The 27,574-nt window shown below is 41.0% G+C and overlaps 1 protein-coding gene across 7 annotated transcripts in view; it reads left to right on the top strand.

Annotated features, from left to right (window-relative positions):
• The first annotated feature begins 898 nt into the window (after positions 1-898).
• The window catches only part of LTBP1 (latent transforming growth factor beta binding protein 1), a 180,164-nt gene continuing 153,488 nt past the window's right edge, over positions 899-27,574 (top strand). For all 7 annotated transcript variants that reach the window (XM_085055266.1, XM_085055269.1, XM_085055268.1 and 4 more), the window contains exons 1-3: positions 899-1,747; positions 2,199-2,269; positions 16,382-16,670. In XM_085055266.1, the coding sequence (XP_084911392.1) occupies positions 1,296-1,747; positions 2,199-2,269; positions 16,382-16,670 (812 nt within the window). In that variant the 5' untranslated portion in view covers positions 899-1,295. The remainder of the gene's footprint in view (positions 1,748-2,198; positions 2,270-16,381; positions 16,671-27,574) is intronic.

Below are 27,574 nucleotides of genomic sequence, written 5' to 3' on the forward strand. Positions count from 1 at the left end.
TGGAAAAGAGCAGAGGAGGACCTGAATTCCAAGCTATTGGATATGCAAACTGATTCTCCACGAAGTTCCTTGGAAAGCACTCGGACACATCAGCTTCTGAGTATTTTAAAAGATGTAACCTTCGGGTTATTTTGTGAACTTTATTTGTTTACAGTGCTAAAGGGTGAGATTGGTTAAGACACACTGGAGAAAAACGTGGGCAGTTTTGCTTACACGCCAATTATGAGTGTATACAATTATGGTTTGTATTTCATTCTTTGCTAATATGTACAAACATAAAGAAAAAGAAGGAAGAATATGGTCCCTCCTAATCCTGGTAAGATTTCTGCTAAGAGCAACCTCTGGCTCTCATCAGGCTGAGACGGAGGAATGTGCTTACCTTCAACGTGTTTAAGTGCTTTCATCGAGTTCCCACCTACAGAGTGAAGCTCGCATAGAGCGCTTTTGGGGCTTTAAAGCCTCACCTCCATTACAACAGAACACAAAAGCTCAGCTGTTCCCTAAGCACAGGTACACTGCCCCAGCTGCTCGGGGCAGCTGTGCGGGCTGTGTCCCCGGCAGACGGCGAGTCGGCGCCCCTCGGTTAAAGCAGGTATTTTCGAGGCTCGCTTAGCGGCGCAGGCTCCGGAGCCCCCCGGAGCCCCCCGGGAGCGGGACCCGCCGCCGCCGCGCTCCCCGCCCGCGGTCACCTGGCCCCGCCGCGGCCCCCGCCCGCCCCGGAGCGCCCCTGACGTCAGGCGGCCCAGATTGGCTGCGGGGGCCGGCACCGGGGCAGGGCCGGCACCGGGCAGGGGCACCCACCGCCCGCCCCATCCCCTCGCACAGCTCACTCGCCGAGAAACTCTTAAAGAGGGGCTTCGGAGCAGCCCGCGCCGGCTCACGGGCCGTTCCTTACACACGCGCGCAGACCCCCGGCAGCTCCGGCAACCGAGACATCTGCTCTCCATTGCGACCACCCCCCTCCAGCAAACACCCTTCCCCTGCTGCTCCTCCTCCCTTCCCGCTCCGGCTCGCAGCTCGGCTCGCACCCGCCGCTTCCTTTCTTCCAACGATGTTTTCCTGCTCCGCGGGGCGAAGTGTTTGCTGAACTTTCCTAAAAGTTTGGGGGGAGGGCGGGAGGATCCTGAGGCTTTTTTCCTTTTCCCCCCGCCCGGAGCAGGTTGGGGGGCAGCGAGCGGAGGAGGGATCCGCGCCCCGGGCGCAGGTCTCACACACACGCGTCCTTTGGCGGAGAGGAAAACCCTTGCTCCGCGGCTCCGCCAAGTTCGCCGGCTGCAGGGGCTCCCGCTGTGGAAATGGGTCGGATCAGATGGGGCTTCCTCCTCCTCCTCCTCGCTGCCTGTGCACTTTTGTCACCAGGGCTCGCAGCCTCCGAAAAGGGCAGGCTAAGGAGGATCACGTACGTCCTGCAGCCCGGCCGGGGGGGCTCCTCCGGCAGCCGGCAGCAGCGCCCGACCCTCCTCGGGGGGGAGCAGCAGCAGCGCACGTTCAATGTGCAGCTGAACACGCGCTACGGCGGCGGCGGCCCCCTGGAGCGGACCCAGCGGATGAGCAAACCGGGCAGCGCCGGCGTCCAGCTCCGCTTGGGCCCCGCCGGCCAGGTCCACCCCAGCTCCGCCGCTCACGCCTCCTCCTTCGCCAAGCCGGCCCGCTTCGGCCCGCGGCCCAAGGCACCGCCGGGCCCCCACGGCAACAGCAGCGCCGCCCTGCCCCTCCGCCAGAAGCACCAGCTGCCGCCGCTGCCGGGGTAAGGCGCCCTCCCGTCCCGCACGTCCCCCGCTCCGCCGCCGCAGCTCCCGACCGCCTCCAGCATCTTCGTCGCGGCCCCTGTCGCCCCCTCGGGAGGGGGCAGAGGGCGGGGGGGCCGTACCGGGCTCTGGGGGCACAGCCGCCTTACCTGCCCGGCCCCGGTGCCCGGCTGGCCGCACGCCCGCCGAACATCGCGGCTGCTCGCCGTCTCGCCGCGGCACCTGAAGCTGGGCGCGGGCCCAGCTCCCCCCATCCCATCCCATCCCATCCCAGGAGTCCGAGGCTGGCCCCGCGCCCGACACCAGGCGTCGAGTTTAATCGGGAGGTTTCATTCTTCCCGCCTTTTGTCTCCCCGGCCCAGCGCCCGCCCCGCGGCCCGGCTCGGGATGGGGAGCGGGGCCGGCTGGGATGCCGCGCCGGACAGTGGTCCTTGTTTGCTGTTCCCGCAGGGTCAATGTGTGCGGGGGGCAGTGCTGCCACGGCTGGAGCAAGGCCACGGGCTCCCAGAGGTGCATCAAACGTGAGTAGCCGTGCTGTTCGGGAGGGGGTGTGGGGGGACCCGAGGGGACCGCGGTGGCACCTGGTGAGGTGGTGGATGTTGGGATCGTCTGCGGGCAAAGAGGTGCTGGCTGAGCTACAGAACCCACAGAACAGATGTAACACTCTTTCCATCCTTAAATCCATCCATCAGTGAGTGCCTCTTATATTTATTCCCAGCCCAGATAGTGGCTTTTTTGGAGAGAGCTTTGGGGCGGCGATTTTTGTGTGTGTGTGTGAACATCTGCTCCCCATTAGTCCTTGGTTTTTAGGACTTTTTAGAAGGGGGGCTTAACAGGGTAAAGAGTCTACCAGAGGAGCACAGGTGGGGAACAAGGAGTCGCCATCTACTCACACTGTCCCTTCACCAGCAGCCCACATGATGATCCCGTGCTTAGGGCATGGAATTTTGGAAGCAGTGAACAACGTGAAAGAAGTAGGTTTGGTGAATGTCCTGTATAGTGATGTACCTTTACTGGGATAACTAGAAACGCAAAATATATGCATAAAATAGCATCTATCAAGTAGGATATATGCTATCCATATAGCAGGATCGAGTCAATCCTGCTATGCTCTGTCTGTCCTTTCTGATGTGAAAGCAGAAGAACTTCTGGTACTTTGGGCTAGATTCAGAATGATTGCAAATGGGTAAACTGGAGTGATGTCATGAGGTCAGGAAAGACTGGAATGACTTACATCTTCAGGAAACTCCTGTGGCTATCAGTGACACTGGGCAGATCTTGGAATATTGCTGTAGTTCAGCAGGACATATTGCTGTCCCTGAGACAACTGGAGTAAACAATGCTTTCAAGATTTTGGGGGTTTTGGGGTTTTTTGGTTTTTTTTTTTTTTGTTTGGTTCGTTTTTATGGTTTTTTCCCTTTTTTTGAGTGGCTTTTGTCCCTGTGTGGGATTTTTCACAATAGGGAGCAATCACTTTTGTAATCCTGACTAAGGTCAAGTACCTTTGACCTGCATGGACCTGTTGCTAAGAAGCAAATACTTTATGACAGTAGTTAAAGACAAAACTTCACATTTTCCCTACCAATTTAGACATGTATTTAAAATACTCTTCTAAATTAACATTTTCAAAGGCATGCTGCTGTGTTAGGTTAGTCAATTTTTTTGCTTAACACCTTACAAATACTAGAAGGATTTCCTTCAGCTTACAGTGGTATTCTGAGGCTAAGTGCAGAGCTTAATAAACACCTGCCTTAGCTTAAAGACTAATCAAAATGAAAAAAGATATTAGTAATTTCAAGACATTAAGTGAAAAATGTGTTTTAACTGTGCTATTGTTGGCCAATTTTATTTTCATTATTCTCAACAAAACCCAAACAATGTTCTTTTTTATGGCTTTTTCTCTGTCTTCTAGTAACTTTCATTTCCAGGTAACTTTTTTGTTTGCTTCTGTTTGTAAATTAAGTAATTTTCTTTGCTTTTTGTCCTTCAAGTTTTTTCTTTTTCACTTCTCTGATTATCATTCATCTTTTTTTGGATTCCTTTTTATTTTTTAGGGTCTTCAGTAAGGAGACTTCAGTACATCAGGCAATTGAAGTTTTTTGTGATGTATGTGTTGAATTTAGTTTAAATCCATTAATTACTTTGTTAGCTCATACAGTTATTGGAGGAATGGAGTAACAAAGACAGTTAAAAGAAAGAAAGGTGGGGGGATTTTCTCCCTGACCTTTCTCATTTTGTGCCTCTGATACTAGGCTCTCCTTAGCATTAAATATTTTTACTCCCTGCTCTGATGCTACTCTAATACCTCCTAGCAGTGGTATAATACACTTGGCTTGGATTTTCTCAGTTTCACCCCTCTCTTGGCAGGCCAAGGGAAGCACTAAATGTACTGAAGTTGTCTGTTTTGTAACTTAGGCAAACTGTGAGATAGCATTGACTTGATTCAGCCATGGAAGATTAGTCTCACAGTCATAAAAGCCACATATCACCTTTTCTGGAAGCTGCTGATGTTCCTTTGAGAAGTAAAGAAACCCTATAACTGAACAACAGTTAACCCCTTTGTTTCCTGTAAGTTTTTTGTTTTTTTGAAATTCAGATAGTGGGCTCCGTTGGTTTAGAGTGGCTTATTGCAGCAGTGGATTAATTGTGCCACAGATGCTGGCACACCTGGACAGACTTGATGCAAAGTCAGTTTGATTCTGTCAGGGTTTATTAGTTTAGGCTCAGTATCACTTTAATAAGCTATTTTGTCTCTAGGGCCAGATTTTATTCTTTTGCATGGTGCAAAGCCTGAGCTAATAAACCCCAGACCCATACTGGCTCTTTCCAGAGCCAACTTCCATTTGTCTGCAGCATGCTTCCAGAACCAGAGTGCTGAGAGCCAGCTCTGATCAGTGAGGTTTATTAGCTCAGGTGTAGTCCTGGGCCGGAACAAGCAGCATGTGTTTCTGCTGTGCTGCACCTGTGTGAATAAAGCCTGCCTAGGACCCACAGAAAGAGGGGGTGAAGGGAAGAGTGAGGTCTTGCAGCCAGGCTGCCTTTCCTTCCCTTTGCCTTGCATGGTGGTGTTTGCTAGCCCTACTTTCTCACGCGTGACGCTGTGGCTGCCGTTCCCTTGGGTGACTTTTGTCCAGGCAGGTGGCAGTCTGGCTGGGAGCAGTGGCAGCCACATTGCTTTTCCCTCAGTAGCAGCAACAGGGGGTGTTTGAAATGTTTCTGTGCAGGTCAGAGGGCAGCATCTGTATGGAGGAGGCAAGGGGACTTTGCAAGTCTTTTTATTTAAATTTCGGTCTGAAGCCAAACTGCCTGTTGTGTTTGCATTTATTCATGTTCTCTTGGATGCCTGACAGTCCTCAGAAGGTGAGCTTCTGTCTTTCTGCAAACTGTATGAGAGTGCCTACCATATCCAATTTAGGCATGTAGGGTTTTCCCCCCTCTGTCCTTAATATTTCAGTTTTACATTGTAAAGTTTTAAGAACTTTTTTCAAACTCAGTGTGACTTAAATTATGAAGAGCTGCATCATTCTAATTATAAAGATGAAACAATAACACTCAGTGTTAAAAGTATTCAGAATTGCATTATGCTGGGTGTTTGATGCCTAACAATCAAAACCAACATTTTTGAAGCTTTCAGAACATCCACCCTTGGGTAAAGACGAAGGTGGGAAAAGTTGAACCACAGGAGTAAAAATCTTGGAAAGTTAGAAGCACATGAAAGGGTTTAGGACAACGATTGTCTTCCAGTCATAGTTATCATGGGTTATAATCTGTGCAAGTGCAGTAATAAGATACCACCAAGGCACCATGTTTTGTTAGTACTTGTTGCATAACAGAGCTTTATAGAAACATTAATTAGCTCTGTAACATGTCTGTAAGGCAAGTAAAGCTTAGAGTGTGGTGGTTTTATTATTTCATTTATGGAAATTAAACCATAGGTTAAATATGGTCTTGGACAAGTTAAAACAACTGTCAGGAAGGCCTGTGCTGGAAATCAGGAGTTCCTACCACCCAACTTCATGTTCATTCTGTTGAAAATTGTTGTCTCCTACTTCGTTACTTACTACTAAATTTCTGTTACTTAAAACTACTTCTACAAAATACACTCTTCTGTTTGTTCTGCTTTTGTTTGCTTAATGGTACAAGGTGCTGTTTTTTATGTTGGGAATGTAAGAGAAAATTATCTATTGTATGTAGAATCTGATATCTTTAAAAGATAAATGAGAACCACCTTATTGTAGTAGTAAACCCATTGTAAAATGTATATGTTTTGTCTGGAATATTAATAGCAGTATTTTTGTGAGTGTTCTCAATGTAAACTGGATGGATAAAAAAATGGGAAGGAGAGAGCTGGCAGTTTTTAATGGCATGAGATCTTTACTCCAAGGCTCACAGGGCAAAGAGGTGAGGAAGTGGATTTTACAGGAACAGATTTAGAGTAAATTTCCTCTACAGAGAGGAATTGCTGTCTCTGTAGAACCCAGGTATGCCATCATTGTCAGTTAAGATAAAAAGGGTCTTAAGTCTGTCTTAGCTTTTGTGTGTGCATGCATGTATTCCATGCATAGGGATAGTATTCTGGTGTTGGAACTGGACTGGATTCTAAGAGTTGGATCATGAACTGTCTGTCATGTGCTTGGGCACCTTGGGAAGGTCACCAGAAAATGCGAAAATAGTCTTTTGTCTTTTTTCTTGGTATTGAAAGATAATCTTGCTAATTCTCTTTTTTAAAAAGCTGACTGGCTCAACATTAAATAAAGATGCTATAGAGGTTTAATTTATTTTTCAAAATAAGAAAATGCGCAACTGTAGATACTTGCTGCTGTAGAGGCTGGAGACTAGAAAGTTATGTGAATACTTGCTCTGAAGAAGGGTTCCCTTTGTTCAGCTTCTTAATCTGCCTGCCCTCTGCTTGTGTACTGCTGTTCCATTTGAGCCACCTGATCCACAGACTTCCAGAGGTATATTTGCTGTGGCTGAGTTAGCATGATTTAGCTTTGAGCTTCCTTCAGGACATGGGCACTTGATGTGACCAGTAGTTCTAGATCACCTGGGTGGAGTGTGCCCTAGGTTGCTTCCAGCTTGTGCTCCTGAATTTCTTGGGGAAGGTGAGGGAAAAGTTGCATGCTTAGGTCTTGTTCTGAAATAGGGTTAGGATCCAGACATGCAAACTTAGAGCATACATGGGTCTTGCAGTTTAGATGTAAAAATCTGTGTCACTAAATATTTCAGTATTGGTTGCTCAGAATCTACTCTTTTTCTGTCTTCAGCTCTTAGAAATGGTGGTATCCGGGAGAGCTGTACTTTTGATCATTGGAACTGAGTGCTTCAAATGTTTGCAGCTGTGCTTCTTGGAGGTTTTCTGGTCAAAACCAGGTCCTGAGGCTTGTGCTCAATCAGCTTTGTGGCTTTGAGTTTTACCAAGTTCTGTTTATTTACATGGTGTATACAAAGCCTAACTATAACATACTGTCCCCAAATGTTGTTTCTCCTCATTCTAAGATCATCATCTCAGTAAAAGCAGTATCAATCTCCTTCCAATTATGTCTAAATAAAAATTTAATGTCTGAATTTTAAAGAGACAAACTACTTTGACCCCGTGTGACTGACCTATACATTAGTCCTTTTTAATCTATCCTTTGATGTGGTTTTTAAACAGTTTTTCAGAATTGAAAAGCTGAAAGCTTGAAAAGCTTGGTTTTGCCTTTGCTGTGCTTGCTACTGTAATACGTAAATAAAACTTCTGAATTTCATGTACAGGAAATAGATGGGCTTTTGTAGTGGGAAAGCTCTTGTTAGCACTCAGTGGTAATTCTACTCTGCTTTATTTTTCACTTAATGCCCTTGGAAAGGGGGTAGAATGACAGGGTCCAAATTTGCCTAGTCTTTGACTACAGTAGCAAGCAACATGGAGCTGATCTATGGACAAAACCCAATGGGTTTGATGACCTGAGACCCACGGTATGTGTGTTTGAGGGCTCAGTGTTTAATTTTGGACAAGGTGTAGTCTGGTCTCTTGGAAAGAATGCCAATATGAGACTGAAATACATGAGGTGCTTTTTTCGAGTGTTCATGTTTTAAGTGTAGCTTTTTATTATCTAGACTGTTTTTCCTTTGCATCTTAAAAGACACAGAGTGCATATATCTAAAGATGTTCCCACAACACAAACCAAACTTGTGTAAGTGCAGTTGGCACAACAGCTCGAAGAGAGACTCTGACCTGACCCAGCAGTAATGCAGACTTTGAGCACAGTGTCTGACTCCTGGCCATGGTTGGCAGCCAACCTCCCTCCTGTGAGATGAGGCTGTAAAAGAGCTGTGAGAAGATGGGGGAGCTGTTAGCTGTTGCCTGCTGTACACATGTAACTGTGCCATGTGCCATTTCCTGATTTTGGTGAGGAAACTTCAATCCACAATTAGTATGAAGTGAAACCTACCCAGCCTTTTCTTTGTGAGACGCTTGGGACTTTACTGGAAACAAGCTTATAGTGGTACATAGTCTGTTTCATACAAATACTACAAGTGTGTATAGAACTAAGACAGAACAAAAAAAAAAAGAAAACCAGAAGAAAAACCAGCACCTTAAAAGAAAGTTGTTAAGGTGTTGTGCTCCCACACTGAAGCAGATGACAGATTGATAGTGAACTTGTTCAGCTCATTGCAGCTGTTAGTGTTAACAAAAGAAGCAGGACATGCAGTAAAGGTGTGGTAAATCTACAGTGGATAAATGGTCCTGAACACTTCTCTTCTTAATAGAGAATCAGAAGGAACACAGAAAACAGAGGTGGGTTTCCCTCCCCCCTCCACTCCCTTTCAGTTTGTTGGCTGTTTGTTTTCAGTGTGTAATTTGGCAGTGGAGTAGAAAGTTGTATAGGTGCCAGGAAAAGCTGTGGTTCATCCATCAGTTGTGCGCTGTCTGGTTCTGCATGTGTGCAGGAACAAAATGGTGTATTGACAGTGAAGTAATACTTTGATACTTACAGTGCTAGTCTTACACCTCTCCTCTGCACGGCCACTCTTCCTGAGCATGGAGAAGGGAAGAGCTGGAAGAGGGACATGCTCCCCTCTCCTTCCTCTCCTGCAAAGTGAGAGAGCAGGGCAAAGTAGCTATGTGTATGGGATCAGTGAGTGTCCCAAACTTTGGAAAAGTGGGGCTGTAGTGAGGGGTGAGGTTCTGCTCTTTGTGAGAACTTGAAGAACGCAGCTTTTACCATGAAGGGCTGCTTGTGCCAACTGATCCTGCCTTAAATGAAGCTTGGATTGCCTAGGAGCTATAGGATTTGTGGAGGGTGGATGAAGAGGGGCACACACCTCCCTAAACGGTCTTCTTTTTCTAATTCTGCAGTATTTGGTGTTGGCAGATTATCAGTGGTTCAGGCTGTCAAATCAGTCCATGTTCTGTAACTGATATGTTAGTTGTTAGACTGATGTTGGGTTGGGTTTGAGGCTTCTTTCTTAAGTTGTTTTTTTGTTTTGCCTTTAAAAGCAGCAGTACTTGTGTAGCCTAATTTATTCCTAGAAAATAAATCCTCCACACAGACTATAGAAAGGAAGCTAACTTTTAACATCTCTCTGCATCTATGACTGCACACAGAGGGGGAACAAGCACTTTACATGTTAGCAAGGCAAGATGTTCATTTAAATACAGAGCTAAAAATAGGTCTGCTTGGGCATGTTCTTTTCTTGGGGAAGTGCAGATAGCAATCCATGAATATGGGGAATTGTTTTGTGTCCTAAGGCATGACTTGCTTTTTTAATAATTTAGACCAGGTTTTTATTATCTCTAGATGGCAGTTTAGGCCTGAATTTTCAGATAAGCTCAACTAAATGGTGAACTCTTATTGAGAATTGGTTTGATTTAGAAAAAACTTTATTGTACTTAGTGGTTTGCTCACCCTGTTGTGATTAATAGTCTTTTCTCTAGTCTTACTCCTTGTTGTAACACTTCAGTTGTCTGAATCCTGCATCCAGTTAAATATTTCCAGTTGCCTTTTTACTGAGTTTGTCTTAGTTTAAGTTTCTTATGTATTTATTATGAAGTGTTTTGTTACAAAATGAGTAAGCACTATACCAAGAAATGCTAAGAGAATTAAAAGGATTGCATACTGGAGTGTTAATCACTCCAGCAGCAAGAACAGTGTGTATTATGTGAATCTGCTGGTTTCCTTGGCGTAGTCCATTCTGTAGTGAACAATTTTTATTTGTTATTTTTGTTGACACTGGAATGATAAAGGGATTTGTAGCATGTGAAATGTTTGTATTGTCAAAATATGTATAGTTATGATCTCCTATAATTAAATACTTTAACATGTCTCTCAGATTGTATGGTCTTATCTATTTATATTATATAAACTCCAGTAAACACAACATGAATGAAAATGCCAAATATCAAACAGTGTGTTATATTCTTGTTACTGATAGAATAATGCATTCTTTTGCTGAAGTTAAGCTTTTGAAGTATTTGAGTACTGTTGCTATTAAATTCTGATTAATCTTGGCATTTAGAGATTAAACTACTTTATTAATATTATTTTCTATGTATCTTCATAGTATATATTGCCATTAAGTTAGGAGGGAAACTGTGTTTTTGTGTGCTTGTTTTAAAAGGAATATATATGCCAAAAGCATTGTTTTTTGTTTCCCTCCCTTCAGGAGGTCATGTTTACATGCCAGTGTGGGAATGAATCTGATGGTTTGGAGTGGACAGCAAATGATTCTGACACATGCTTTCATTTGAAGTATATTTAGGGAAAGCATTCCTTAAGACCATATAGTTATGATAAAAGCAAGTTCCTGTGTAGAAAGACACAAATGGTTGTAATATTACCTCCGTTAGTAGCATAGAGATTGCACAGGTTTTTTGCAGTTAAAGTAATTTCTTAGGATTATATAAAGTAATTTCAACTTTTTTTTTCTTTTAATAGAATGGGCTTACAACAAGGTTGTATCATCCTTGGTTGCAAATTCATCTCTCCCCCATTCTCAGTGACTGTTTAGAATTATTGGATGTATTTCTGGTAAAATTCAACTTTCAAAACCTCTTTGGTGTGAGATACTCAGAGAACTAGCTCCCCAGAAAAGCATTAGCTTCAGTTAGCTTTTGGGTTTCTAGATTCCAGTGTTGCATCCTCAGTCCTGGCAATGACTTAATACTTAAAATGGTATTCAGAATAAAAGCGTAAAATTAAGTGGTGAGCTAAGCAGTAGGGTGATTCAGAGAACAGAAAATTCTAAAAAAATGTTGCTCTTCTTCAGGATGTCAGCACCATATTCAAGTTTTTCTGAGGGAAACTGGAATATTCCTCTTTCCTTTCAGAACCCACAGCTTGTTGCCTTCCAAGGAAAGCGCTTCACTGCTTTTCTTCTGGAATCGGTGGGGGAGCATCACTCTGTCTTTCAACCCAGCAGGAGTTAAAGGTGCCTTTGTATCTCAGCTTTTTGTTTAGGATGTGCAGTCAACCAAGACAAGCTTTGGTTTGGTTTCCTTGTGTGCTTGAGGAATAAAAATCTTGAATTAATGAAATAAAGCAGTATTTGTTATGCCTTTAACAGTATTCCTATGTTGCATGTAAAGGAGCTTGAAAATTCCGCCCTCAGCGCAGATGTATCCGTGTCACAGGATATTTGTCACAGGCTTTTCCTCTTTCTGCGAACTTGATGCATGCATCATTTTTCAGCCATTTTATGCTGGAATCTGAAACAGCTCTATACTTAAAATCCTCTTTCCAGTTGCTGTATTTTCTGTTATTTGCCCTCTGGCATGTGTTGTGCCTGACTGGATTAATGCACTCTTATGGGAGAAGTTGATATATTCTGTGCCAAGGTGCACTGTGGTGAAATTTGTTGGAAGTCAGTGCATTCTGCTTAAACTGGTGCTGGACTACTATGTGTGCTCAAGAGGAGTTTTGAAAAAAAAGGTATATTTCATGCGGAAAAAGAAAGGACTCTGGTGGATGAGTGCATTAGAAATAGCATAAGACTCACAACACTGTTGTAGTGTAATTGTGTCAAAGTATTAGAAATTCAGGAATTACTTTGAAAAATGTGGACATTTAAGTACAAACCAACAGCAGTTGCTTGTTAGAGGAAATGCTTAAAGGTGGAGCTGAGGCTAAAAGGCTAGAAGCTTGTGTGCAATAAATTTTTGGGACATTTAAATTTGTTTATTCTGAGTTTCTCACTGAAAAATACATTTTTTGTGAGTTTCTATTTTCCACAGGATCTTGAGACACAAGGAAATAAACTTGTAAATGTGGTGTTACTTTTGAAGATGTTAAAATAAGTGATTAGCATAGGAATGAGATTGTAATAATCTTAATCCAAGAATTAGCATTAGTTTAATGTTAGTTTAACACAAACATTTTTTAGGACAAGTGGAGCCAGTTATACTTGTGTTTTGATTCATTTGAAGGGATAAAAGAGAAATTTTTACTTAAACTCCTTCCATGCATTACAATGTTTTATACTTACTGATTCCAGATAATAAATTATGCTTAATTTAGAATGTTTTAAAACAAATACATTCTGTATATGTAGAAGTTTTAAAATATTTACGTGTTTTGAAGCCATTATAAACCTTTTATTTTAGGTCTTGCTTCTGCAAATATTTATATACACTTGAACTGTAATGATAGGGACACATGGACTGAAAAGTGTGTATGTACAGATCAGTCCCAAACCAACGTGAGATGTTTTGGAAGGGGTGTGTTTAAACCTAATGGTAATCTTATTTTACCATTGCTTTTCTGAAAGAATGTCACAAATACAACCATACCAGGCTTGATATGCATTTGTAAAACCCAGTAGCAGTCTGCCTGAGAGAATGGTGAGCAGTAGTTGATTTAAGGAAAGATGCATAAAAAGGATGAGCATTTTGGGATACAGCTTTGGGTTTTTTGTGATTTAGGTATTTTGGAAATACCTAAATGTGTCACTGTGGCTTTATTTTTAGTAGATACAGATAGCTTGATCTTGAAACACAAAAGCAATCCAAAAGAGTCCTTGTTCCTTTCCCACTGCTTTGGGTCTGGTTGAGCTGGAGCTCATTTTCCCATGGCAGCCCTCAGAGTGCTGTATTTTGCATTGGTACCTCGAAAGGTGTTGGTAACCCTCCAGGGTTTTGGGTGCTGCTGAGAAATGCTGGAACAGCACCAGTGCTCTCTTGACATTTCCCCCATCAATAGGCTGGGAGTGGGCAAGATCCTGGGAGTGGACACAACTGGGAGAGCTGACCCAAACTGACAAAAGGGATTTTCCATACCGTATGACATCAGCTCAGATAGAAAAGCTAAGGAAAGGAGGAGGAACACAGGGGCATTTGTTATTTACAATGCTTGCCTTCTGGAGCAGCCCCTATGGGTGCTGAAGTCCTGTTTCCTGGGAAGTGGCAGAACATCTCTTGCTGATGGGAAGAATAAAACTATTTTTTTTCCTCTTTACTTGAGTGCATGCAAGCTTTGGCTTTTGCTTTAGCTTTAGTAAACTGCCTTATCTCAACCTATAAATTGTTTTCGATCTTATTTTCTTTCCCCTGTCTGATAGAGCAGCTCAGTAGGCTCTATCAGCCAAGGTCGACCTTGCCACAAACCACACTTCTGGAAAGTGAGGGAAGATTGGTTATATTGTCTATGCCTGGCCTTTCAATGTGGCCGACTTCCATGGCACAGCAAGTTTTGGATGTTAAAGTGTAGTGGCTCAAAGAGCAGATCAGTCAACCTCTGACAGAAAAATATGTTGAGACTTTCTAAACACAAAAACAGCACTCTTGCTCAGGAAATTGCTGAGCCTCTAATTCTTAAAAGCTGCAGTGGTATAAACTTTTACTGTGTCTCACCCTGTCCTTAAGCATCCACCTTAGTAATGGAGGCAGAAGACTGAACTAAGTGGATCTTTAATCTGACCCATGAAGCCTAGTCTCATTATTTGCATCTTTGCCAAGCTCCATTTTGAATTTCCAGTCATGACCTCCTCAAATTGAATAGGACCAAGCCAATTGCCTTTAAAAGCAGTATATTGGCCTGCTTTTCAGTTTTGAACTTAATACTTCCATGCTTCATTTTTGGAAGCTTAGCTTTATGGAAAATACTGGTGTTTGCAGTTATATGGGCCATTATTGTTGTCTTCAAACAAAATAATTAGGTCATTCATTTGGCACACTGCAGCTGTCTTGGACATCTTAAAAACTAAACTGCTGTATTATGTCAATTAAAATGTTCATTTTAATTCTTTCCTAAGTACGTGATCTTTTATCCAGTTTTGTGCTCTTCTATTATGCAACATTAATGAAAGACTTCAGTCAAAGTGTTCATTGCTGTGCAGATCAAATGGATGGGGTTTTCAACCTGTTGTCACTGTTCTTTTATAGCACAATTGCTGCATCTCCTGATGCTTGTTTTGTTAAATGCCAGTTAAAGTAATGCAGTTTGTCCTGCAGAGCATTTGCTTTATGTACATGTGATGTGTGTAGAAACTTCCATGGTTTGCGTTGCTGTCAGTGAAGTAAGAATGTTCAAGTCTACATGGGCAAAAAGGATAAGGTAATTTCAAAACAGCTTCTGTTTCTAGCTTCATAGTTTTAAATTCATTGCAACCTTAAGTTCCCTTTGATAAGTAGAAACTCAATTTCTTGTGGGCTTCTGAAGCACAACTTTGGTTCTTAACTATGGGAAAAAAGAGTTGCAGTTTTTTCGGGGTTGTCTTTTGTGTGTGCAGACATTTTTACGTGACTTTAGAGAGGAGATGTGCTGTGCTTGGTGTCCTGGCAGAGTGGATATTTTGCCATGCTGACTTTTGGTGTGGTCTTGTTAGCTTACTTCTTTTTTTAGTCCTTGTTTTTTTAAGTAACTTCTCAAGAAACATAGAGGTTAATATAGGTGCATGTCCATACATCTCCAGAAATATATGTTCAGTATGAATACTCTTTCAATGTAAAAATGGGACTTTTGAAAGTCTTGCTTTTCATTTTTCTTAAGAATTTTTTGGAGCTGTTTTTCTAAAGCATTCTCAACTGTGCCCAAATTCTTTACTGAGATCTTTGCACATTTCCTACAGATGACCCAGGTGATGGGGTCACTGTTCTAGTCTTAAAAGTCCCTCCAAAGCCAGTGGAATTTAATTAGAATTTTAGGCTCCTGAATTTATTTTCCAAGATGTGATGCATTTTAGTGAAGTGCATATAAATGGATTTTTACTGTTTCTAGCAAAATTTAAGTTTTAGAAACAAGGCACAAGGAAGACTTGGCTTGTATATTGCAGCACATGCTTGTTGCAAATCTCTTCTCAAGTTCATAGGTCTTCAGTTTTCCAGTAGTCAAAGACAAGAGAGAGTCTCAAAAATAAACAGATGTAAGTAAGCAAATTATTGCTTTTGTGTTGCAGGGAGATAGATAACATGCAATTAAAATAGCCCTGCAAGTATTATTGAAAAGATAAGCTTCACATGAAGGGGAAAGTGTATGTGAGGAAAACCCCATGCAAAATTCAGGTTTTAGTTGTAGGGAATTCTGGTGTTGTGTGCAGTTGGTTTATATGATACATCTGCCAGTTGACAAGCTACTCCTCCAAACTAACACAGTCCCATCCTAATGAGTTAATTCATTTATATTCTTGTGTATATAATTAATTTTTATATAAAGAAGTATGTATTAGAACTTGATGGAAGTGTTTAGTACTCTGATTTATTTGGACCAGGGTTGTGGGTTGACTTTTTTTTTTAAATAATATATATAATCAACAATTGCTTTTGCTTTGTTTCCTCCTCCTCCATTTTTTTGATGGGATTTCCTGCTCCTCCAAGTTTCTTGCTTGTTCAGAGTGGAATTGATCCTGAATCAACTAGGTCTACCATCTGGGTGTTGAGTCTAGGCTGGCTATTCAGACTCCCTCTGTAGTCACTAGATAGAGCAACACAAAGCAGTGTAATTCATCCTCTCTGAAGGTGCATTGTGTTTTGAATAATCTGATCCCTTTTTACTGATGGTACAAAGAATGTATAGAAGCTGGTTTGGGACAATCACAAGCACCTGTCTGTTTCTTCCTAGGTGAAGCAATGTCTTTGTAGCAGCATTTCATGTCTCTTGTGTTGTTATGGTGTGGGTACTGCAGGGAACGTCACTTGGATTTTAGAGGGGGAAGAGTTGAAATGCTTCATGCTTCTCTACATCATTTTGGTGGTCTGCAATGTGACTGTGGGGATTCATTCTAGGTACTTACACAGTATCTGATTTTAAAGTAGTGATAAAATGAATCCCAGCCTGGATCAGTGGTAAAATTCTGTAATCTGTGTAATACTTCTTCATCAGATGCAGTTTGGGTTGTTAAAGTATGAGGAGAAGAGTATGCTGAGAAGAAAGGAAGAAGATTTGAAATAGTGCTATATTTCTTGATTTAACTAATGCATTTCCTGTTATTTAGATCCAGCATTTTATTTTTTTAAGTTGTTAAAATGTGCATGTCTGCTGTGCAAGAAATCAGCAAAAGCTATACCAGATTGTGTATTATCTTTTGTGTAGCTCAGCAATGTTGCTCTCTCCTACTCCAATTAACATTAACAATTAATGCCTTTTTTATTGTGGGGAGGGTTTGCATTTTCCTTCATGCTTTGTTTCACAGGTGCTTTTTAAAATGTCTTTTCTTAGCTAACTGTGCACCACCGTGCCAAAATGGAGGGATGTGCCTGCGACCTCAACTTTGTGTGTGTAAACCAGGAACAAAAGGTAATTCCTGTGAGGATACAGTCGTGCAAGACACGTCTTCCACTGGAGGCCGGAGCCCTGTTGTTCCCCCATGGCCAATACCCCAGCAGGCTGCCCAGCAGACCTTCTCCCAGAAGGCTCAGATCCCACCAAAGGTTGGCCCTATGACTCAGATGGCATTCACAATCAAGCAGAAACCTCCTGTTGGGTTACCTCAGCAAATGCAACCACAGTAAGTGTTTTCTTTGCTTTCAAAGAAGTCCAGTATGTCAGATTTATAGAAAGTTGTTCCTTGCAAGTGTTTTCAAAAAAATCATACTTGGAAGATTTGACAGATTTTTTTTTTTTTTTAAAGCAGCTTCTTGTTTTAACTGTAAGATTTCAGTGGATTTTTGGACTGTTACTTATGAGCCAGATTTCCTTACCTGAACAGAACATCCCATAATATCAGTCAACTTCTGTTTTCCTTAGAATGATAGTGATGTACTATCATTTTTACTATAATTTTGGAGGAATTATTGTTAATTTACATTAGTGACCTTTCAAGTTCAGCCTAGAACAGAGTCTGACAGGGAATTCTAACATCTTGTGTAACTGAGGAGAGTAAGATTTGGTGCTTGTGTTCTGTTCTGGTTTGTTGTATTTGTATTATGTTTTATCTTTTTATATAAGTGTGTATGGCTGTACTGGAATGAATTATTCTTCTTGCTTGTGTTTGAGGTTCATGATTGTATCTGATTGCTGTAAGAACCAAGGAAACACCCATCTTGCTGGGGAGTTTTTTTCTCTAGTTTCTTCAGTAGCTGGTGACTTAGCCAGTCTTCGATATTATTTCTCTTAGCTTAAATATTTAATGTGAATCTGAAATTCTTCTAATTGTACTTGTTATTATTGATGGGTCTGACCTTAATTTGTTTTGAGACCCCATTTGATGGGGGGAGGGATGTGCACAGGAGGGTGGCAATCAAGTTGAATATGAACAGTTTTAGGTGTTTTCAGCAACTGCTGTCCTTCCTCTTTCAGGTGAAGTCAGTGATAAAAAAAGTTTCTGTCCTGTAACAGGTGTTGGTTTTGGAGAGATGTAAGGAGGGCATAGTCTGTCTTGCTTCCAGTCTCCAGAGCAAGATAATCAGGACTAGGAAATTAACTGTGTTTTATGGTGTTTGAAACTATAAAGATGAACATGGAGGGGTAGCATGTGATTGTAGAGTTCTGCACCTGAGTAGTCATAGGTTCCTGACAACATAGTGCATCCTGCCACTCCTTTCCAAATCTTCATCTGAGAACAGAGATCAGTAGACACTGGCCAATGTTGTTATTTTTTGTCTCAAAACCTCTATCTCAGGCTTTTTCCCTCCAAAATGCTTTGTACTGTTGTCCTAGTTCATCTACCTGTGGACCCACAAATTAAGCTAGGTTCCTACATGTCTTGTGTAATAGGAAGAGAAATTCACCTGAATTCCCTTGGAGTTCTAAGCCCTAAGCCAGTATGTTGTTTGAGAAAAGTAGAAGGTAGAGCAGTGTGGGCTTTAGGAACAAATACATTCACAGTCTTGCAAGACAGAGAAATTGCTACACAATTTTAGTATTTCATAGTACTCTGAGTCCAGTTTCATTCCTATCAGTGAAGCAAGTGACTAATATGAAGGGGAAATTTCCAGTGAAATCATCAGGCTTTTTTCCTGTTCCTTCCTATCCAGACCAGTTGGACATATCACCTGGTGTCTCTGCTTAGCCCCATGAGGAGCAGTGCAACAAACCAGTACAAAAAGGCCAGACAATTCCTGTCTTATCAGTACTGATTCCTGTAGTATAGTTTCTTTTTCCCCCCTCCCTCCACACACAAGCATTCTCAAGGAATTTTTGTTGTGATAAAGGCCAGTTGTCCAAATTCGGTACTAAAATATACTTTAAAGAAAAGGGGGTGGAGGGGTGGGGAGGGAAGAGAAAAGGAAAGAATGTAATTTTTTCTTGCCTGAAGAAAAGGTCATCTTTTAAACACTCTGCTCAGAAAGCTTGTGGCAGCCTCTAGAGAACACTTATTTTCTGTTGTTCCTGAAATAATGTCCAGGCATAAAGGGCTCCTCTTGTAAGAAAAGATAAGATGATAAACTGATATTTTTGTCTGATATTATGCTAGTTGCTGGGCTATGATGCTCAAAGTGTTTCTAGAAGGTACCTACAGCATTTTGTGCTTTGCCAAAATCTCTGTACCTACTTGCGTGAGACATTATCACAGATGTAGAGGAATCAGCTTTGGATTGACAAATCCAGTCATCTGTTATGTGCTATCCAAAATGCCTCTGCATGCTTCCATATGCAGTGGGCTTTGTTGTTCATGTGACCTTTCTCAGCCTAAGGATTTTCTCCTAACTCTGTAGCGAGACCTTTTCAGGTAGATAGAATTATTATTCTTGGAGATCACATGAAGCTAAATCTATTTCAGCCAGCTTAATATTGGCATGGGAAAATGGAAAACTGAGTGTCTGGAGTCATGAGACTACAGACCTTGGCAGGATCCAGGTGTAGGAGCCAGAGATGGAGAGAGGAAATGGACTGTTTCACCAACCAAAGCAGTTGTATCAAGTGAAGCAAAAGGTGGATGTTTAGATACAGCTGTTGAAATGAGTGCCAAAAATAATTCCTATGAATGACAATTAGGACAATTTACAGGGCTGAAAGATCCCTCTGAGGTCAGGTCTGTAATATTGGCAGGGAGCAGACAGGCTAGTTCCTGTTTCAATTCCTCTTTGAATACCTTGAGATCTTGTATGTTGCGTGAGGCTGCCCAGATACTTTTGGAATGGCTTTTTCTTTTCCCACTCCTAGAAAGTGGAGTCATCCACTGTCAGTGTGGTTGATGTGCTGATCTGGACACTGCTGCTGTGCAATCAAGGACTGGTGGGAACCTGGGCACATCCCAGCCTGGGATTAGCTCCTAGAGGAGGCTTGCCTCTACAGAGCTTCTGTTTTGCCATCCTCTATTGATTTTTTTTTTTTTTTCCTATTTTGTCTAGGAATGCAACTTTTTCAACTTCAGTCACGAAGATGTGTTCTTGCGTGTTTTCTTAGGATCGTGGTGGTAATGATATGTAGGAAAGCAGGGAATTAATTTACTTCTTTCCAGATATCTTTTTTTAAAGAACAAGGTGCTGAACAGAAGGAAAGCTGGACAGAGATTAATTTCCTGGAATATCCTGGATTCAGCAAGTCTGTCATAGCTCTGCTCTGAAGATGGATATACTGTCAGGTACAAGGTCTCATCTCAGAAAAATGTTAGCAGAAGGTATAGATGGCTGTAATTGAAAACAAGTGGTGTTTCAGAAACAAAAATCTGCTTCTTATTGGAACCAGTAGGGAATTCTGATCTCAGTAACAGGCATGCTTTGTGGGCCTGAATTCCTGTGATACCTCTCCAGTAACTCTGGGTGTTCCTTTCACATCTTGTGTTCTCACTTGTTGGCAACAGGATAGCTCCAACAGCTTGATTTTGTGAATTTACCATCTGTGTGTGCAGATTTTTTTTTTAAAGGGACCTTTCTAGTACGGTTCTGGAAATGATCAGCAGAAGGAGTACAGCATCAACCAACTGGAGCTCAATAATACACTGAAGTGTCACAGCATTGCTCCTTCAGCCTCTTTTGGAGGCAGCTGGTGATGAAGTGTGAAAGCCTGCTTTAATGTTGGACAAAGCAAAGCTCATCAAAGGAGTGGTGAAAGCACAGGCTTCAGGTGGCAGATTTGGACTGGTGTGCCTTATCTGGCCAGAAATCTTTGCCAAGGGGTCCCCTACAAACCTGTGTTCCTGGGTCACTTGGTTAGTGCTGTGCTGTTACAGGCAAATTGCCTGCTAATTTTAGTAAACATATCAGCTTGTGTCTTATAGCTGTTTTTTTAACTTCTGTTCAAAGATGTAGTATTTTTTCCAGTGTTAATTATTTTTTCCCAATTTTAACTAGTTGATGCAGATCAGTGTGAACTTAGATTGGAAAAAAAAAAAAAAGCCTGAGAGAACTGGGCATGCTATTGTGACCCTACTGAAACTGACAATGTAGGATAGTCGTTACTGAAAATGGAATACATTTTTTATATAATATATAATTGTCAGTTGAATGTTTACATATATATTTAAAATCTGTAGAGATTGTTGACTTTCTATTGTACAAACTCCTGTAGGCTGAGGATTGCTGTAAAGTACAAGAGACTGCTCTTTTAGCTGTTTACTGTCTTGCATACTAGTTCTTTTTTGTACCTTTGACTGCATGTAGTTTATTTTTTAGAACTTTTGGTTCTAAGATTGGTTAGTTAGATAACGTATTAGATGATGGTCTAAGAAAGATTATAGACAGGCATTTTGAAGGCTGGTAGCTAGTGTGAAAGTAAATATTTTTGGAGGACATCCTTTTTCACCACCATTATGATAGTTTTGCACTGAAGATGTACAGAGCAAGTGGAACTCTTTACTTACAAGAGCCCTGCACTTGAACTTAAGTGTGAGGTCTGTTTGAAAATACTTCATGGAAGCTCTTGATAATATTGAACTTTTGTCCAAAAAGACCTTGACATTTTTTTAAGGAAAATTTTTAAAGAAAATCAGGGATGAAACTTAGGTTAGAGCTATAAAACAATCTGGTCCAACCCTCTGCTTAAAGCAAGATCATTTATAAGTGGTTACTCTGGGCTTTGTGGTTGAGCTTTGAATACTTTCAAGATTGCAGGGTTGGAGATCTCCTGTATTGGTGGGCTTCTGTTGCAGTGTTTGACCAACCTCAGGAAAAAAGTATTCTCCTTATATAGTTGAAGTTTCCATTGTTGTACATTTATTATTAACCCATATCTTTTTGCTGTATGCCCCTAAGAAGTCTGGCTCAGTCTCCTCTACAGATTCTCAAGAGGCAATTGTAAATTGCAATATCATCCCCTTGAGCTGTTTTTTTTTTCTTAGAGCTGAGAAATCTTTCTCCTCATATGCTGTGTTCCAGTCTCTGACAATCTTGGTGGCCCTCAGCTGGCCTTGCTCCCCTGTGCTGGTGTCTTTCTTGATTTGGGGAGTCCATAACTGGTCACACTATTCAATATGCCATCTCACAAGTGCCTGATGGAGGGAATAATCACTCCCTTGACCTGTATGGCTATGCTGCTGCTAAGGCAGCCCAGTATATGATTGGCATTTTTCATGTGCAGATATGTCACTGTTGAGCCGCTAGCAGAGAAGGAAAGCCCCGATTCTCAGTGTGGCATAGAAAAAAGTACTTTATTGTTTGAATCCAACATATATATAGAGTTTTCAAAGGTCACCCAGATTGGTCAGTCAGAAACCTCCCCCTAGGCTTGATTGGCCAGGCCTGCACTGTCCAAATCTTGAGACACTGTTTTTAATAACATCCAAACTTTATCTTTGTTTAGAAAACACAAAAAGAATTCTCGTGGGAAAGACCTGTGCTAGCCACACAGATATACTGTTGATGTGTGTTCAGCTAGTCCACTACGTCCCCCACTTTTTGGCGGGGGGGGGCTCTCCAGGCATTTTGGTGCCAAATCTACACTCTTGCACAGAGTTGCTGTATCACTCTTTGTGTTTGCTTTTGAACTCTGCAAGCCTATTTCTCCGGCCTGTCAGAATTCCTCAGGCCTCTGTGAAACAGCCACTCCTCCATACTGGAAGTGTGTGTAATTGCTAAGATTATATTTTTCCCCTTCTCCAGGTCATGAATCAAGTGGTTGAACAGTATTGATCTCTAAGGAAAAGAATTGGTCATTTAATCTGAGGTGGATTTTGTATCACTACCACCTATTCAGACAGACAGCTTTTGCACCCACTTATGGTGATCCATATTTCATCTGTTTTTACATCAGGAGATGATTCTGTCAAACACCTTGCTAAAATCCAGGTTAAAAAGATTGATCATGCTCCTTTCATGTACTGAGCTAATCATCTCATCATAAAAGTCAAACAAAATCCAAGCAAATGAAACAAAACACTTTAATCTAAGCTAAAAACTAGAAAGTGTTTGACTTCCTGGCTTCTGAAAGTTTTAGTTCAGTTGTTTTTCAGTTGTTTTCTTTTAGGTGTTGTTGTTCTCTTTTGGTGATGCTGTTTTCCTCTGAAGCCAGGAACTTGGATGATACACTGCCTTCTTTCTTCAGGAGAGATCGTATGTTCTCTTGGTCTATACAGAGGAGCTGAAGCAACTGAAACATAGTTCCAGTGATGATATCTTGGCAATTACTATTTTTATTCTAGGCTAAATATTCCATATTGGTATTTTTAAATCTGATTTTTCCTGTTCTTAGGCATGTGCATATATTTGTGCTCAGGGCTGATACACCTGAGTATGTACTTGAGGATGTTGAGCCAGCCATGACTACACTGTTAAGATACAACCATGGATTATTACCTGGTGCTTCAGAGCTTTGGTCTGTAAGTCATGGGCAACTTGTTCTGCCCTCCTAGAGCCCAGTGACATGACTGTTTGAGCTTGTCTTAGCACCATGTGCTTTGCAACACTGGGGTTTTACTGTTCACAGACTTAAAAATATGACTCCAGTGGTCAGAGGTGAGATTTTTCTAGCAGTTCTTGAGCTCACTGCTTTGTGTCAGGGAGATGAAAAACTGGCATTATGTCTGCAGGTTACACTGGTGACTGCATCCCTTCAGTAGGGACTTCTAATGTGTAAGAAATTCATGGTGTGCTTGTTTTAGGTTTGCTAGTGCAAGGTGGCTCTAGGGAAAATCTGGTAAATAACTTTTCCACTGTGAGCTATTTGGGATGGATTCTGAGATGCCTTTTGTGCAGTGCTTTCAACAAGAGACTTGCTGCAAGGAAACACAGTGTATCCTATTAGCCATCAGGTTTTTCGTGTTCTTCCAAATAGTCTTGTAAAGAGTTTATGCAGATCAGTTATCCATATTATCCTCTAAAGCACAGTACTTTTGAGAATGTCAGTGTACCTTTCCTCCCGCAACCCCAGCGACCTGAACACACTCCATGAGGTGAAGTCAACTTTTAAATTAACTTATTGTTAAGTTGTTTTGGTTTTGTGGGTGTATTTTCTTTGTTGTTGGGTTTTTTGTTGTTGTTTTGGTTTGTTTGGAGTTTTTTTGAGTGCTACTGGAATATGCTGATGCTCCTGTATGTCAATACAGCAAAATAGAGACGTAATGATTTAGGCATATTCCATGTGTGTGAAAATCATTGTCTTGCTTTCAAGGCAACTGCTTTTCAGAAAAGAAAATTGCCTCTAAACTGTACTGGTGCTGTCAGCTTTGTTAAAAAGCAGACTGTAAGCCACTATTTCAAGCCATAGTGGTGGGGTTTTTTGGTTTTTTTTTTTTTAGCTTAAAAACACACGTGCCTGAACATTCAGTGCTTGCATGTGTAGAGAGTGCTTTAATGAGGAGTTCTTAACGTTATTTTTTACTGTTTTGCAATATGGTATGTTCTCTTCCGAAGTGGCTTTTTCAGGGTGCGATTTGTTTTTTTGGTTTTCTTTGGTTTTTTTTCCTCGGTAACTATTGGAATTTTTACTATTTATCATCAAACAATTATTTCAGGAGATGTTGGGAAACAATCAGAAGAACTTCTTTCCAGGGGCTTGCTGGGGCTGGAGGAGCACAGCTTTTCTTGGAAAGCATAACGGTGTGTTTTCAGTGTCACAAAGATGTATTTGTATTGATAAGTTTGGTTTGATATATTGCTCTTGTGTCATTTGCAACGTTGTCGCATTCAGAACCTTTGCTATTAAAAGAGCTTCTCTGTTAGCAAGTGTTTTTGATTGTAAAACAATTATGCAACAATTTTCACTTAACTGAGACTTTTTAGCTAAACAGATTACAAATAACCCACTCAGGTTGCTCTAAGCAAACTACTGTGCAACAATAATGATTATGGGATGTGGCTGAAATAAAAAGTGTTGCAAATAGCCATTTTCCTTGCAGCAAATGGAAATAGTTTTCATGTGATTTTCATTCCCTTTAGAGCTGTGGATTGATCTCAGTAGGTTGATTTGGAAAACTGTTCTGTCAGAATACAACTGTACCTTTAACTTTCTGAAGAAGAAAAGCAAAGTGAGAATAGGTTTTATTACTGATTTCAGGTATAAAAATGTGATTTAGCAATATTCTCTCTTTAGAAAAATATAGTTGTTTTTGTTTAGTGTTGTAATGATCAAACAATCACCAAACCTGGGTCATTTTCCTGTTTCAGGTATGTTGAACTTGAAAATATTTGTGGATGTCTTTGGTCTTTGTATCAGAAATCTTGCTTAACATTTGATCTAAAGCCCTTTAAAATAATATTAGCTGCACCTATTAGCTGATTTATGTGTCTTGTGTATCAATATAAGTTTTGGTATTGTCTTAACTTCCAATCTCTATTGAAACTCCACTGTTAATAATGTTATTAAATAGATAACAAAGATACAAAGAAGCCTTTTTCAGGGGATTTACTTAGTCTTAGCATTTTACTAGTGTAGCAGATAACTAGATGGATTAAGAATCTTCATTAACATGATGTGGATTGGCCTTAGACAAAGGCAGATGTATCTTCAGGGTTGGGCCTGTCTGATTGATTAGAAATGCCTCATTGATTTCATTCTTGTGAATAGCCTGTTCTGCTCATGATTTAGAAATCCTGAGTGACACATATTTCATCTCCAGTAAATTTATTTTCTTCAGTGCCAGTGTCTGAGTGCTTCACTGGAAAGCAGTTTCCACTTTACCTAAGCTCCATAAAGGGTACCTATGCCTTGTATCCTTGTACCTCAATCAGTTCTGCCCAGGAATCCAAAACTATTGTTTTATACAATGTGTAATCGGTTGCTAATCTAACCACGTCTAATGAGGTTTATTACTCATGCCACCTTGTGCTAAAGTTTAGGTGTTACTGTTCATCATTATCTGAGGAGACTGATACTTCTTTTTGTGTGAGTGTATCTGGTGGAGAACACTAGGCAGATGGAGAAAGTGGGCTCTTCTGATATTATTGTTCAAATATAGATTGAGACTTTGTAACCAGACTGCAGTCTATTAGAGGGACTCTGCAGTAAATCCTTGTTTGCTTCCCTCTTTATCAAAATCTCCCTGAATTATCTCATGGCCTTAGAGAGCAGTGCTGGAGAACCTGCAGCAGAAGGTGGACTGTGGGCTAATTTGCAGTGTGCAGCATGGTGTTGTTTCTGAAGATAAGTCTGCTGGTGTGCTCCAGAGTTTTGTAGGCAATTGAATCATGGCTACCTGACTTTGAGTTAAGTAAGTTCCTAAGCAAAGGACCTACTCTAAGCAAAGGACCTACTGTTATTCAGAAATGATTTTTTTGTATGTGTTATATTAGGAAAATAAATACCTTTGCAGTAATAGCTTAACAAAGCATTGTAATTATTGAAGAGAATTTCTCTGTGCTTGAAAACATCACACAGGATCATTTCTGATGCTGAGACATGAAGTTTATAGAACAAATAAAATATCTGCAATAAGCCAGTGTTTGTTATGGCCCATTTTGTTGCTAATGCCATATATAGCTTCAGAAATATCTTCTCCAGATGAGTACGGGAAAAAGATATTTTCTGATAGCCTTTATCTATTGTAATATGTTTTTGTAAATGTAAAGTACTGTCTTTGAAATTTATCATGCAGCTGGGGGACAGATTTTATTAAAGCCTCTGGCACCACTGGAGGATATGAAAAAGGATTCCTTGTCACTTTGGATGCTATGATAAATAATGTTTCTGGCTTGTTAGGGATTTTATAAATAGTTTTAGAAGAAAGACTGCTTTTGGATATTACGTGAACAAGTTTTGCATTTTCTGTTTCTTTGAATAGACAACTGAAAATGCAATTCTGTATGTTCTGTGTCAAGAAAACAGAGTCTGTTAAAAGGAGATAGACAATATTAGTATGTACTATTATGTCATTGGGCAGTAGGTGGCAAGCTTTGCTTTTCCTTCTACTTAGGCTTTATTTTCATGTTGTAGAATGCCAGAATTTTTAGAGGAGTGGTTTAAATTCACTGGATTATGTCATTTATTGGCAGCACATTTCTTTAGTAATCTCTTTTGTTCATTGTGGATAATTGTCTTGCTATTGAATACTGAAGGAAAGCCTCTCTTCAAATGACAGATGGATGCAAATCAAGAAATGTGATCTCTGTTGTATTGTCTCATGACTTCTGTAGGCAGATTACTAATACACATTATACAAAAGAGGTGAAGTCACAGTCAATCTGAAATTACTTGGGATCCTCCTATTCAGCTTCTTTTGTAGACCACAGTACAGCTAGGGGTAAGGGGGCACAGGGGCACAGCACTCTTTTAATACAAAATTTTCCTGTGGTAATTCTATCCCTGTAACTAATAAATCTAAAGAAAAAAAATTACAGAATATCAATTTGTGTTTCTTATGTTTCATGTCCTGTTCTGGTCTGTGTGCTCACATCCTCCCCTCCATTCCCCTATGAATTGCTGTAGCTGTCCTCACAAACTCAGCCATCTCTTTTGATGTGTAGGATTCAGCATGGGGACAATAAAACAGCAGCAGCAAATTGTCCAGCTAAACCTAAGGCTGTATAGGGGGAGCAGTGCTTGAGTGCTTGTTTTCAGGAACTCTCTGTTGCGGGTGACTGTTAATACACCTTCTCTGCTCAGACTTCTTGCCTAGAGCAACTGACCTGGCAGCTGATGAATTAGTAGTCAGCTCTGTATCTTTACCAAGGATGTAGAACCTCTACTTCTCTGCACTTCATCTCAACTCTTTTCCAGCTTAGGCATTCTCAGCTGTTCTCCAGAACACATTTTTATCCATTAGCCAAGTTAATTCTTTGAGTTTTCTCGTAATGAATGAGTTAGAGTTCTTCTTGCTTTGCTGTTAAAGGTTTGGAAAAGTTTGTTCTGGATTAAAAAATTTACACCCCCCTTGTTTTCAGTCACTCCATCCTGCATGCACTTTATCATAGTTGCTCTGAGGAAGATCAGCTGTCTTGATATCCTTGATCCCAAACATCAACATACTCATTCAATTATGTCATTCTAGAAATTCTAAAACAATTATTAACATTTTCTTCTTTCCATGGCAGGGCATTCTGCACGGGGGGGGGTCTCCTTATGTAAATAGAGGCTCCATATGAATTTACATTTTTATTG

This window comes from Lichenostomus cassidix, chromosome 3, assembly GCF_008360975.1.
Source record: "Lichenostomus cassidix isolate B80296 chromosome 3, HeHo_3.0, whole genome shotgun sequence".
NCBI lineage: Eukaryota > Metazoa > Chordata > Aves > Passeriformes > Meliphagidae > Lichenostomus > Lichenostomus cassidix.